The sequence below is a fragment of the Gouania willdenowi genome, chromosome 8, assembly GCF_900634775.1.
Source record: "Gouania willdenowi chromosome 8, fGouWil2.1, whole genome shotgun sequence".
NCBI classification, from domain to species: domain Eukaryota; kingdom Metazoa; phylum Chordata; class Actinopteri; order Blenniiformes; family Gobiesocidae; genus Gouania; species Gouania willdenowi.
Window position 1 is genome coordinate 22,146,582 of NC_041051.1, and position 14,569 is coordinate 22,161,150.

The 14,569-nt window shown below is 42.0% G+C and overlaps 1 protein-coding gene across 2 annotated transcripts in view; it reads right to left on the bottom strand.

Annotated features, from left to right (window-relative positions):
* Positions 1 to 3,858: 3,858 nt before the first annotated feature.
* Positions 3,859 to 14,569, bottom strand: part of fbxl20 (F-box and leucine-rich repeat protein 20) — a 23,791-nt gene continuing 13,080 nt past the window's right edge. Inside the window, exons 8-15 of one of the 2 annotated variants that reach the window (XM_028455711.1) lie at positions 14,379 to 14,505; positions 12,797 to 12,871; positions 8,875 to 9,005; positions 7,894 to 7,954; positions 7,761 to 7,805; positions 7,611 to 7,667; positions 7,281 to 7,493; positions 3,859 to 4,418 (exon numbers count right to left, since the gene is read on the bottom strand). In XM_028455711.1, the coding sequence (XP_028311512.1) occupies positions 4,311 to 4,418; positions 7,281 to 7,493; positions 7,611 to 7,667; positions 7,761 to 7,805; positions 7,894 to 7,954; positions 8,875 to 9,005; positions 12,797 to 12,871; positions 14,379 to 14,505 (817 nt within the window). In that variant the 3' untranslated portion in view covers positions 3,859 to 4,310. Of the gene's footprint in view, positions 4,419 to 7,280; positions 7,668 to 7,760; positions 7,806 to 7,893; positions 7,955 to 8,874; positions 9,006 to 12,796; positions 12,872 to 14,378; positions 14,506 to 14,569 lie in introns of both variants that reach the window. The other variant, XM_028455710.1, reaches the window with a different exon arrangement.

A 14,569-nucleotide genomic window follows, 5' to 3' on the forward strand; every position in this document is an offset into this window, starting at 1 on the left:
ATTTGGAAAAAGTGACTTCATTGTTCTGTTAAGCTGTTTAATCCAATTATGGATTTTGGAGCTATTTTTAGCCCAGCTAACCCAGAGTGGATGGCAGGTGATAAAAGTCAATTATAGGGCCAACACAGACACACAACAAAACAAAAGCACACACATTACCTGGTGTGCCAATAAGAAATGTACAAATGGGACACATTTCACTTGGTGGGTCTAAAGAAACACAATTTCAGTCCTCTGTATGCCCAGCACTAATGTAATACTTATTGAAATGATTTTTCTTATAAAATGTTGTGTGTACATTTTTTGATAAGATAAAAAAAAAAATCTTAGGTTAAAGCAATGGTTCCCAAACTGGGGGGCGCTAGAATGACCTTGGATGGGGGCCTGAGAGTTTTTTTATTCTTCAAAGGAGGGCGCAGTAGAAAACGTTTAGGAACCACTGGGTTAAAGAATAATTTAAAAAACCTCCATGTCAATACGGGGAGTAAATAGCCGAAAAAGGCTAATAAGGCTGGCTCTATTGCATTTAAAATTGTTTAATGTGTTGGACTGGTTTTTTTTGTTTTTTTTCATGCCAGACTGTCTTGTCAATACATTAAATCGCCCCTACCCCAAAGGGACAACACCCCTAAAGCTAAAATACATGTTTTTGGTCTGTGGAGGATAGCAGAAAACCAGTGTGTGCTTGTGAGAACATGCACACATTTATTCTTCATGACTTAACATACTTTTTGTTAAATCAAACCAACATTTAAAAAAAAGACCTTATATGATTCATATAAATTGTATCAAACGTTCTACTTTGCTTGTCGAGGGTTAACATTTCAAATAACCAAAGATGTTGGTTTGGTCTGATCGATACCAACCCAAGTGTTCATGCTGAGTGGCAGCATTGCCCAACATTTGATTTATTAATAAGATGCACGTAGAGAATTTATTTGGGTTTTTTGACCTGGCCGATCATTCCATCCTTCCTCAATTATTTAGCCTGTATACACCTTCAATTGAATGGTCTTTACCTGACTGATGGACTAATAATCAAAATATTCACTTTCACGATAAATCTAGAATCTCCCAAAGGTTTACCACTTTTTTTTTTTTTAACCATAAGAGCAAATTAGAAATAACCCACACACACATTGGGAGAACATGCAACACCTGCCTCACAGCAAGAAGATCATTGGTTCAAGCCCTGGCGTGGACACTTGGGTCCTTTCTTTGTGGAATTTGCATGTTCTCCCCATGCTTGTGTGGGTTTTCTCCGGGAAATCCAAAAACATGACTGTAGGTTGATTGAGTAACATAGGGGTAAGGGTAGAATCAGTGTTGCCAGATGCACAAACTTGCAAAAATGCCTATGGATTTTAATTTGAAGCAAAAAAAAAAAAAATAACACAAAAAAAAAAAAACCCATCCCAAACTGGCAACGTTTTCTGGAGGAGTCCAACTGGTCGATCACTGCCACCCAGTGGTGCAAAAACACACTACAACAAAAAGCAAAACCAGATACGTCGTAATAATATAGGTATATATTTATTCATACGTACATATTCATTTGTATAGGTTAATTATAAAAAAAAAAGAACAGGAAAATATTTACAGTAATTATATGAACTACAGTCATTGTCAAAACTGTTGATGAAATTTCTCAAGGTGCCAATCATCCATGAACACACAGACAGTAGGTTCACCTCTTGCCCTTGGTCATTCTTAATCCTTACCCTTACTCCAGTGTTTGAGACTGAAAACAAACGGATCCGGAGCAAAACACTTCTGTGTGAAGTGGCGGGAGGTGTGACATGGAGACAACAGAGGTGCTTTGATGATGCGAGTAGGGAAAGGAACGTGGTGTTTAGTGTATTCTGTACTAGTCTTGGTATTTGTAATCAAGTCAGAGTGTGTATCTTGGGTACTGTACTGTGTGTGTAGCTGCACAGGCGATACCGTCAGTAGCATCATCAGTGCAAGCAGGTGTCACGTCGGAATCCTGCGACTGCATATCTCACTTTTGGAATCAACTCTCAGAGACATAGAAGACTATATTTCTCTGTCGTTGTCACTCCGAGTTCCAACCTAATCCCCTTTAAAGCCTCATTCAAACAAAACAGATCTGACTGGATTACACTGGATTCATCTCAGCTTGTATCATCCTACTGTAGCTGACAAACCACATGGCCAACAGGATCATTATTTAGTATTTTGTCTGTCACCAAAAAAAACAAATATTGATAGTGCTTTTTTTCCTCTCGTCTTAATGCATTTGGATAGATTGTGTCATTGATGAAGAAGGGGATTCAGAAAAAAGCAAGGTATAAAATGAAGGAGAGGAAAGCACACTTAATGGAGAAAACTGTTTCTGCTAAAGCGGGACACAAAGCTTACACAGCCTTCTCGTCGATGGACACATTCAATCGGTAAACCCTAAACCATTCATACATGCCATCCTTAAATCCTCTTCCAATCACTTAAAAAAACAAAAAAAAAAAAAACATAATGAATTTCAATTGCACTGGTACCAACACTTTCCTTGGACAAAGGTCCCTTGATATTTAGTAACAATAAACTCGTACGGAATACAAATGTTGCCAGATCAAAAATTGAGGACTGGAGGAGGGCCTGAACTCAACATGACACTCAAAAACAAAATAGCAAACCACAGCAAAACAGAAGTGAGACGGAGATTTGAAAAAAAAAAAAAAATCACATGAAAGAAACAGAAAGTAGTTACAGACGTATTTAGAAAGTAAACAGGAACAAGTGAAACTGAATAAAGCACATGCGAGTGCAGGATAAGACGATTCATAAGAGAAAGGCTTTGATATTTCCATGGGCAAAGAGCTCGAGTCCATTGTAGCCCTCGTTTGTGAGAAAAAGAATCATTCGATCATGTATGTCAGCAGGCCCAAATTGTGCGCTAAAGGTTCGGTCGACTTCCCCATGCAGTGACGCCACGGGTCATTCTGCCACCGCCTCTGCTTCAATAAAGAACGATAGAAGCAGGAAGTTCAATCTCTACCCTGCAAGGCCTCATATGAGTTAATGCCACTCCAGACATCGTGCACATCATTTCGTAGTTCCTCTGATCTGAAGAACCTTTGTATTGACAATCTTTTTCCTCCTTTTTGGTGGGGTGTCTTTTTCAAATTAGTCTCAACTCATTTTAACACTGGTTTGTTGTCCAGCACATATAAATTCTTGTTTACATTTGCACGTAAACAACGATGAATGGACCTCCAGATCCATCGGCACTCATGTGCACTGAGTCTCCTTCCATCGGCGCCATCATGCGTTTGTCATTTTTGAAATGGCCTCAACTCTCCGACTTCCATAATCCATATTTACATTTAGGTTTTTAAAAAACTAGAAGTGTTACATGCAACATTTGGCATCTCCAAGTCCCCAGTTGTGAATCATAGTTGTGGTCTTGTTTTTTTAAAAAAATATTCCTTTTTGTCTTCAGTATTTAGAAGCCTCTGATTGTAACGGAGATGGATAGAGGGTTGAAGGTATGTGTACGCGTATGAGGAAGATTCGCTTCGGGCGTGTTGTTAGTAAAAAGCCAGTCTTCAACTCTGAGATGTCTTCTTTGTAAAGTGTCTCATCTTTGCGTCACTGTAAGTGCAAATAGCTGCAGGTTGTTTTTTTTTCTCTCAAAACAAACTGACATAAGCCTTTCCTTTCCTACTGCTTTTTCTGGGTCTCTGTATGGGTTTGTATTTGGGAGAAATTTTCTGCCCCCTTTTTTGAATATCGAATAGTTTGCAAAACAAAGCAGACACCGGTCTAACTCAAGTGACGTTGCTGTCCAGAGGTAGCTGTAAGGTGGCCTTCCACACACACAGGATACAGAGGTCTAGGGAGGGTTTGTTCACATTGTGAATCAGTAATTTTATTTGACGGATTCAAACTAAAAACAAAATGCTGATTAATTCATTTGATGAATAGTTCGAAACCTCAACGGTGATGACCACTGTAATTTTACACAAGCCTCGTTGTAATACTGAGTCCTAAATATCACAGACTAGGAATGTGCGGACATTCTTGGTAGAGTAATTCTGTGTGTTAATGCCTGCCTCCCAGGGAAGGGAGATTTGTGGATGTTTTTTGTTTTTTGGGGGAAATTGGCGTCGTTTGGCTCTCATCCTCTCTCTGCAGCTCCAAAGTGGGTGGGCTTCACTTTAACATGTAGTCTGTGATGAGAGCAGCAGGCCAGGGGAGTCTAGTGGACGAGGGACATGGGGGTACAAGGGAAAAGATGGGGTGGTGGAGGTGCTGGTGGTGGTGTGGGGTTGGGGTGTGTTGTCTTTACATCATAATAGAACACAGCAGCGGCAAAACCTCTGACGGCTGCCCCCAACCGAGGGCGGTGGAGTGACTGGAGCGAAGTATGCGTGCACTTTGATGTTAGGCAGATGGGTCTGTGGGGGAGAAATAAGAAAAGTCAACAGGCGGAGCACTATTAATCACTCCTACTAGCACATGAAACGCTTTAGTCCGTCTGTGGGCAACAAATACCTTTTTACCAACTCTGAACTTTTACGTCAGTCAGTCACAGACTGTCAGAGATGATAAGTTCAGCTCGTTTTTTTTCCTGCTTCGTTTGATTCATCGTTTGTTGTGGGTGAAGCAGTGACTCATCTGGCAAAGCTTACTTTGAATAAAAGGGAAACATCTATCAACCTAACTTTAACTAGTGACCAAAATCTATCCCTCGCAGATAGAAAAAAATGAATCTAACAACTATCGAGACCAGTCTGTCTGGTCTGTGGATCACAGGTGGGTCATAAGCTAGTGTTGTTTCCAAGTAAAAAAAATGATATTTTATGTATTTTAAACATATTATCGGCAGTCTTGGAAGACATAAAGCATTTGGTGGTGGTGTGTGTTTTTGTTGTATGGGTTGGTCTTAAAAGGTATCAGAAACACTGCACTAAACCCACTTTATCAAAAACATGGATTAGAGAAATAGAGCAATAATAGCCTCAATGAATAAAAAGGCAGAACCCATGATGTAGTTTAGTATGTGTGTCATTCCAATGTGGTTAGAAGCCACAGCTCCAAAGCAACTTCAGCGACTCTGGCGACTAGATTTAAAATCAATGTAAATGACGAGACGTCAAGCAACCTCCCTTCAAGCGACACGACTTGTGCAATTGCGGCGACCGACCTAGACGCTCAAAGTTGAAAAATTCAAACTTTTCAAGGGACTTCAATCTACAACTCCCCCGGCTGTCACTGTCTGTAGAGCCGAGGCAGCAGCCCTCCCTCCCGCTACAGTGAGACGGCTGCAGCGGGAGGGCTGTACGCTTCCTCAACTTACGGAGGGGAAAATTAAAGTGTTTAACACCTTGAATAAGCCTACATTTTGAGTGAACTCATCCTTTTGTAACTCTGTAAGCTGATCATTTAAACAATAAAAGTGGCACTGTCTATGATAAGTGCTGTAAAAGTACGGCCGGAGAATAAGTGATCAGCCCTCTCGATGCAGCAGCCCCCTCTCTCTCCCGTCACCGCGCACACTGTTCGCTGGTCATCATGTCACTGGGGTGATGAAGCGACCAAAAAGCGCCACTACGTTGAAGTGACTCATCACAGGCGACTGAAGTGACTGCAGTCGCTTTAGTCGCGTTTGATGTGGTGTGAACACACCTTTAAGGCACCTAAGGTGCGTTCACACCAAAAGTGACTACAACGACTCTAGAGACTAGATTACCTTCAAAATCCATGTCAATGACGCAACGTCAAGCAACCTCCCTTAAAGTGACATGACACACAAAATTCCAGTGACTCAATCGAACGATCTGAGTTGCTGAAAGTTGAAAATTTTAAACTTTTCAAGCAACTTCAAGTGAAGCTGTGTAGCCACATTAAATCAGCAATGAGTTTCTCCCTATGTCACCTCACCTTAAATACGTGGAAGAACAAGTCCTTGTGGCTGTATGCAGCTACCATGTCTTGTAAGACACATGTGCTCCTTTTTACCTGGACTGTAATAACATCAAATAACATTTCTGGATTTTGTACAAGTACAGTGCCGTGGTAGGATTATCCAAAATTGAGCTTGAAACAGGCTTTGAAATTGGCTGGGTAGATGAAGCGAGGAAAAAGTGCAGCTACTGTATGTTCTAGCGACTCATCGCGGGCAATTTGAGCAACTATAGTTGCTGAAGTCGAGTTCAATGTGAAAGCACTTTTAAGCTTTTAGGAACGCAGCCTGATTTGAATCCAGACCTTCAAAGTACCAGCATGAGCTTAAAAGTAAAACGAGCTCTGAATGATTATATAATACATCATGTTAGACTCATAGGGTTTATGTGTGCTGTAGATAATAAATCAAGTTATTGCGCAAAGTACAAATTTCTGGAAGAAGTATCTCGTATTACCAGTAAATTACACTAGACGATGTATTGAGCAGGGCTGATGATCTGCAGAGTCTTGCATGCCCAAACACTCTACCCATAATTAGTAACATTACTTAAGTCAGTGATTCTCAACTGGTGGGTCGCAGACCTATACTGTGTGGGTCGCAGACAGCTGATAAAAAAATAAAAAATAAATAAATACATAATGTCTCTCATGTTGGACCTGTCTTTTATTTTGAAAGAAACGTTTCTTCTGACAGGCATGCTGTGAAATGCATGTTGCACAAATATATACATTTATGTATTAAAAAAGATTATATATATGTGTGTTTTCAACAGCGATTTTTGAAAAACTAAATATGGTTGGTTGAATTCTAAAAAAAAGTGAGTCTCGATTTAATGGTGCGAGAACAGTTGAGAACCACTGACTTAAGTGTTCACGAAGCAAAGCTAAGAGCTCCATGTGGTCACTTTGCTTAAAATCAAAAACAAAACAAAGGATCAAATGCAAGCTTGACCAACAATTAACAACAAGAAATTATAAATGCCACACTCATTTTATGCATTTCTAGGATGTCTACCCAATAATCATCCAGACCTGTAGAACTTACAATGTCTGTTTTATGTTTGCGACAACACGGCCAAATTGTTTACATGAATAAACATCACAGTTTGGTGAGAAACATGTGCAGTGACTGTTCAAATAATAGCCGAATAACAGTCAACAGTCAGCCTGTTAGAGCTCACAAACAGAAAGGATGTGGCACCACTTTGCATAAAACAAAAAAAAAAATTCTTTTGAAATCAAGCAGCAAACATCGAAATGTGGAGTTAACAAAACAAGTGTTTACTTGAGAGTGCATTAGATGAATCAGTCCTTTCCCATCATCATCATCATCATCATCCCACATGACTCACCCTTAGTCTCTTGATGCCTGCGCGGGTGATCTGCTGGCAGTCGTACAGCTCGATGCGATCTAGACTGTGGCAGTTCTTCAGGTGCTCCAGAGAGGCGTCTGTGATCAGGGGGCAGTTGTCCAGCTCGATCACCTCCAGGCGGTCGTGTGCGCAGGGTCCACTGCCGAGATGTCTTATGCCATCATCTGTGATTAGCTCGCAGTGAGACAGACTCTGTAGGGCCAGGGGCAGGAGATCACTACACAGTCGACTGCTAAAACAAGCTGCTGCACACTGTGTGAAAATGCCACAGAAATGCAATATGTTGAGGAGGCACAAACACACACTCACCAGGACTTGCAAGCAAGGGCAGTAGATAGACAGCTGGATGAGCGTTCCATCTGTGATCTGATGGACAAATAACCAACAAATGTGTCAGAAATACAGACCGAGACAGATTTATTAGTAGAATCATTAAAAGACAGAATATCATTTCTTTACCTGAACACATTCTTCTAAATCCATCTTCTCGAGCTCGTGACAATTCTGCAGAGGACATGTGTTCTCTTTTAGAGCAAATTCATATCATAGAAATCAATTTTTTTTCAGGCATCGAGGCCGATGTCACGCTCACCCTTGCTAATGTAGTAAAGCCAACATCTGTGAGCTGAGAGCAGCGTGCAATTTCTAATATTCTGAAAGGAAAAGGACAAAAAAAAGTTAATTCCAAGTCAACACATTCAAGAGTGTAACACGAGCCTGGTGCTTATTTGTTTATTTATATAACAGTTGCTAGTGGCTATAGTAGGGACTAAAATGGATAACTAACTAGGCTTGGCTAATGGAGCTGGTGTAAGCAATTAAGAGACGGAGGCACTATGAAATTTGAATGGTGAAGGCACCTTGTATTATAGTGGTTAACTAAATTATTTACAAAACCAAGGAAGAACAAGTTTACAGTAAAAGGTGAGTTCTACCTGTTATATACTAAATACAGTGTGTATATGTGTAAATTAATATTATAGTTTATGAATATATACAAAAGGTAGATTTTACCTGGATTACAATTGTATTAAATTAAATAGATTCATTTTTGTAAATTGACTAAAAGATGCTATTGAAAAGAAAAATCAATATGTTTCTTTCAATTCATTTATATTTTACATTTTTCCCCATTTACATCTGATGTAGATTTTAAAAAGTTTTAAACTTCATGCCATATATTCCTTTTTTTTTTTTAAGTGTTAAAATGTATGTTTCACATTCATTTCCAGGCGAAACTGAAGTTTCAAGAATTCAGATACAAAAATTCATTTGGAAATAACCGAGCTTAAGCTTCACTTTCATGCCGTCCTTCATTTTTGGAAGAAACAGGTTTTCAGCTGTGACTGATTGCTGGAGCTTTACACATCTGCACTGCAGAAAACGTGCATTTCAATTCAAACATTTCTTTGCAATCTAATTTCTATTTTATTCAAATTTCTGCTTTTCTGGTCAATTTAAATTTCTGAATTGTATTGCTTATTTGTTTTTTGGTTGTTCTTTTTTTAAATCTAAATGGGACACTTTTTTGTTGTTGTTGAGTAAAGTAAAATGTGTAGGTGTAAGTTTTAACCTGAGGCGAGGGCAGTTCTGTCCCAGGGCGTGCAAGATGGCGTCTGTGATGTTGGCACAACCAGACACACACAGAGATTGCAATCGGTGACAGCCCCGGCAAATAGTGATGAGTCCCTCATCTGTGATTTGCTGCTCAGACAGAGAGAAGGTGTTTATTTGTGCTGTAAAATAAATCGTTGAACACTGCAGCAGTCAGCATGTGAAGGCAACTTTGTTTCCCAGGCCTGTGCTTTATGAATAGCCAATGAAATCCCAGAGCAAAACAAAGAGAAACTAAAGACAATGTAAAATAAAGGATGGAAGAAAGTGTAGGTACATAATTCGATGTCTCAGGAGGCTGCTGGCCATTTCAACTTCCACAGAACTTTAAATCAAAGCCAGATGTTCTTCTCTGTGTATCAGTTAACTGTCTATTCTTCCTCAGCAACGTGACATAGCTGTTAAATTAGCATGGACAACAACAAACCAAAGTTCTATTTCATAATATTTTGTGAGATGTCCCACTATGGGATGCAACTTCTGTCTGCATTCCTCAGAAGCATTTATTTCAATCTGCCAATCCTGATTGGTCGGTGAAGTGCATCCGTCCGCTAGGGAGCCACCCACCTCCTATAAAAGGAGGACACGAATAGACGTACACCATTCAAACACCTCTTCTCCTCTCCGCTATCTCGCGTGATTTTGCCAGCTTAACTGTCCACAAGCGGATTCTCTTTATTCCAGTCGCCGCAGACTGGCAGAATTAGGGCCTGCTCTGGACCACAACAGGTCGAGAAGTGGGTAGAATACAGCTCCTACCTTGCTTTGCCTCAGCTTCGGCTGACGGCTCCTTCCAACGCTGTTGCTCCGGCACACGTTGGTCCCCAGCGGTTCTTTCACTCTGATGTTAGCCCTGCTGCACTCTCCTTGCCGCAAGGCCGGTGCGTTGACCTCAGCGCACCTCGCTGTCATCTTGATTCCACTGCCCTCAGCGCCTACAGGCCCGTGCGCACGTTGGTCCTCCCTCTGGGCTCTCACGAAAGTATGTAGCCCGGCTCCAGCTACAGATACTACAGTATCCGAGCTTCGGACTTAAGCAAAAGCTGCCGTCTCGAAAAAAACCAACGCTGTCCTCGCTGTCTCAGACGGTCTAGCACGTGGCCTGCATCCCTGATAGCACCTGTGCTAGCTACCTTGTGGTAGCGCAAGCTAAGGCACCTGCTCTCCTCACTGCGTTACGCGGTGATGGAGGCTAAAGTGCCTCTCACCGAGGGAGCCGGATGCTCTGGGGCTCGCCTCTGTCCATGTGGGGGTAAAATCTGCACTAAGGACAGGCACAAACTCTGCCCCAACTACCTGAGTCCAGAACATGCCCGCATGGCGGTTGAATCTCCAGGCTCGTGTAAGAACTGCATCGGGTTTAATGCACGGAGCCTCCATAGGAGGCTGGCATGCCTGTCTGAGCAGGACTCCTTCCTCCCTCACGGTGTCCCCATGGAGGCGGGTGAAGTAGAGACTCAGTTGATGGAAACTGCGGCTGCTCAGGGTTCCAGCTGAGGTTCCCCGCTTGGCCTGGCGTCTCCCTCCCCATTTCACAAGGATGTCATCGTGATTAACTGTGGGGAGTTTAATGAAGACTCCACTGACCCCCTCGGCTCGGGTGTGGATGAGGAGGACTGATATTTCATCACCCCGGCTTGCGGCGGGCTTCATGCCACCTCTGTAGCCTCACAGTAGGAATTGGAGGGCTCCATGCCCGTCTCCTATCCTCCGAGCCTGGACACGGTGGACGTGTGTAAACGCGCTGCGGCTCAGCTGGCCATTCCGTGGCCCACCGTAGTGGCTGAAACCATCAGGTCCCGCTATGAAGGGAAGAAGCTCCCCTTTTCGAAGGGCGCTAAGAGACAAATCCTTTCCTGAGCTGCTCGTGGAAGTAGCTCATCCCTGGAAGGACCGTCCGTTCACCGGCAAGACCCCTGTGTCAGGTGCCTCATCCCTCGAGTGTGGGTCGATGGAGAGCCTCAAACTACTTTGTATACCGTCGGTGGAGCTTCTTGTTGCAGCTCACCTGCTTCAGCGACAGCCCGCTGTGTCCCCTCCGGAGACCGGTGTTACCGTCCAGAGTGGACCGTCTCCAGTCAGACCTGTCCGCTAAGACGTATGCAGCCGCTGCCCTCTCAGTCAGGGCGCTGAATGTCCTCTCTCTTCTCACTGCCTATCAGGCTGAACTCTGTGAGGATTTCGCATGTCTCAGGACCCTGCGACAATGGAGGAAATATCTACGGTTGCCTCACCCAACGCTGCTCCGTGCAGGCTATGGGAAAGGTGATGATCAACATGGTTGTTCAGGAGCGAGCCCGTTGGCTCGACCTCGCTAAACTGTCTGACACAGAAAAGAGCGACATCCTGGATGCCCCCGTTCTTCCCCAAGGGATTTACGGATCCGTTTTGTCCTCCATGCAGTGGCGCTGCGAGGAGAAAAAGAGACACGATGAGGTTCACCGCCTCTACGCTCAGTGCCATTCACCAAGCGTCTTTCACCGGAGCGGGTGAAGACGTTCGGCGCGTGTCGCAAATTGTTTAGAATGGGCAAATCAGTTTCGAATGTGTCTTTGTTTACTCGGGTTGATGGCTTTGGCCATCCTCATGATCCGCCGTGGTTGCCTTCACAAGAGGAATTTACAACTGTGGGTGGCCTCACAAAGGCTTGATCCTGTGCGTCATGGCGCAAGGAGGGTTTTGGTTATGCCAGAGTGTGGCGCGGCTCTGCGCCACTGGTGTGCCCCAGGCTTCCTGACGGACAGGGTGCCTATGGGCATCATTACGTCCAGGAAGGTTGTCTCCACGGACGCCAGCCTTACAGGCTGGGGTGGGACCCACGAGGGAAAGGGCTGTGAGGGGTCGCTGGGATGCAATCTTCCAGCGCGCTCACATAAATTACTTGGAACTGTAAGCAATGTTCCTCTTGCTGATCTACTTCCTTCCGTCTCTCAGGGGACATCATGTCCTCGTGACGACGGACAATACCACAGCGGTGGCATATATCACATCCTGGGCTTTGTTCAGGGAAGTGTCTGTTCAGGACATCTGTGCAGTGGCGGTTTGGACTTCGCCCCTCATGTCTGTCTGCTTTTACATGCTGGACCTTTCCAGTTTTACCTTCCAGATGTGATCAGACTTCTGCCCTGGAGGCTGGTACCACTCGATAAGCATGTCTGCACTACGGGAGTTTCCATATCCCATAGTGAGACATCTCACGAAATATTATGAAATAGAACTTTAGGTTATGTATATAACCCCGGTTCTCTGAGTGAGTTGTCTCACCAGACTACCCTTCTTGCTCAAACGAGGCGAAGAGGTGCTTATTTTGAATGTTGCGCGTCTGTCCGTGTCCTCCTTTTATAGGAGGTGGGTCACCCACTAGTGGACGGACGCGCTTCACCGGCCAATCAGGATTGGCAGATTGAAATAAATGCTTCTGAGGAATGCAGCCAGAGGTTGCATCCCATAGTGAGACATCTCACTCATATTACTCATAGAACTGGGGTTATATACATAACCTAAAGTTTTTGTGTTTCAGTAAGGGGTAAGGTGGATTACATGAATTGTATAATTATACAGATATATATCAATGAATTATGTCTGATTCTATAGTGTAAACAGGTGTATATTATGAGAAGGTTAATGTATAGAAATAAAGTATAGTACTTGATATTACAAGGGGTAGGATCATATAGGTTTATACTTCCTCCTCCCCCTTTTCAAACATGTACAGGCTTCACATGTAGGATTTTGTAACCATTTATTTTCTCTTTGCTTTGTTTGATTTTTGACTTTTTAATTAATATTATCTCATTGTGGTAAATACACTGCTGTTGTGTTCATGTTCGAAATAAAAATTACAATCACTCAACGAAAAAAACGTAATGAACTTTACTTACTGAACACGTCTGCAGGTTGAGCGTGACCAGTTCTGGACAGTGAGCCCCGATGTGTTTCAGGGCCTCGTCTTCTAACTGTGGAGGAAATAATGGTGTAGGGTAAAAAAATCTGACATTCCTCAAGTCAAATTGTCTCAATGGAATATTATTATTATTATTTTTTCAATTGCATTTCAGCCGTGCAACACAACATCCAAATAAACTCTGAAAAAAACTTTTTTACCTTTGTGGTTAGAGAAATAGTAGCCTGTAGAATAATTAGAGCTAGTGATAAACAGTGTATATTAGGTGTGGATTTTAATGCACTGTACACGTGTGCTTTTATATTTATAGAGAAGTTTCCTTTAGACCTGAAGTCTAAAAGTTTACATTCCACCTGCCGTCGACTAACTTTTCAATAATGACCATAGTTTGAGAGAACATGTATTCTATTTAAGACCACTGAAACTGCCAATATTAGCTCCACAATCAACCTCCTCTAAATCAAGATCATGCTATTGTTGCGTGAGGCGCAAATACAAACATGGCTAACTCTTCTTTGCTAGTCCTAATTTCATTGGCAGTGGTAGCCAGTATTGATCCTGAACGAAATTCAATGGACGATCGTTATTTCTGCCTGATGAACGTTATTGTGAACGCTCTGAATTTTGTTCAGCAGAGTTCCAGAATTCTGTAGAGCATTCCAAGACGGACAAATTTTACCTTTACCAGTACAAAAATGGTATGAAATACAATTTATTTCATTTTTTTTTAAACTTGTGAGAACAAGTAAATGGTAACTAACTGTAATTCAAGTACAAATATCAAAAACAAGTAGTATAGTTATAAAACTGTTAAATTACATTTTTCAAAAAAGTTTAACTTTTGCTTCTACAACAAATTCAGATTTTGTTAAGTTCTTAAATTCTTTAAAAAAAAAAAAAAAAAAAAACACACATCTATAAAAGTGCCCAGTATGTTTTATGAAAATAAAGTGCAATAAACTTCCCAGCTTAAATGCAGTGAGGAGTGAGGTAGTTTAACAAGGTCTGATGTGGTTCACTGACACCTGGTGACCAGGTGTTTACGTGTTATGCATATATATTAGTATAATTCAATGGACAATTTGGACTTTTTTGGATTGACATGTAAATTGTGCTGTGAAGTATCTCGATATATATCAGCAAATCGATTTTTTTCTTACATCCTTTTTGGAAATGAGAATTCAGTTCAATTTTTTTTTAACTATGAACCAAACTACTTCATTTTCAAATTTATGAGCTGAACTTTGAAGTAGTTTGTGTAGGAAATGAACTTTCCCAACACTGGTGGTAGCTACTGAATACTGTGCAAAGAACCAGGATCACAGTCCCTCAGCCCTGTTACTGTATCTGTTGCTTCTCTCTCATAAGTAGTTTTCTATAAAACGATTCATCTACTCCTTATTCCATAAGGCTAGTCACAAAAAGAGCTTTATGGAAGTGCATTTAGCAAAAATAATAAGAGAAAAATTGTTGCTAACAAATTAGTCATACACATTTATACAACAATAATTCCATTATATACATTTCAAATTCCTTTCTATATAAAAGCTTGTTTTTACCTGTGTGCAGCCCTTGAGGAACAGGCCTTTGAGGCCAGGGCAGGAGCGCACCAGGGCCTGGATGCCATCCTTAGTCACCTGATCACACCAGGAAATGTTCAGCTGCTCCAGCAAAGGGCATCCCTCACTTTAGGGAGTGGGAGGGGAGAACAAAAGACGTGCACTAAATAAGAACTTTTGGAAAAGTGTAA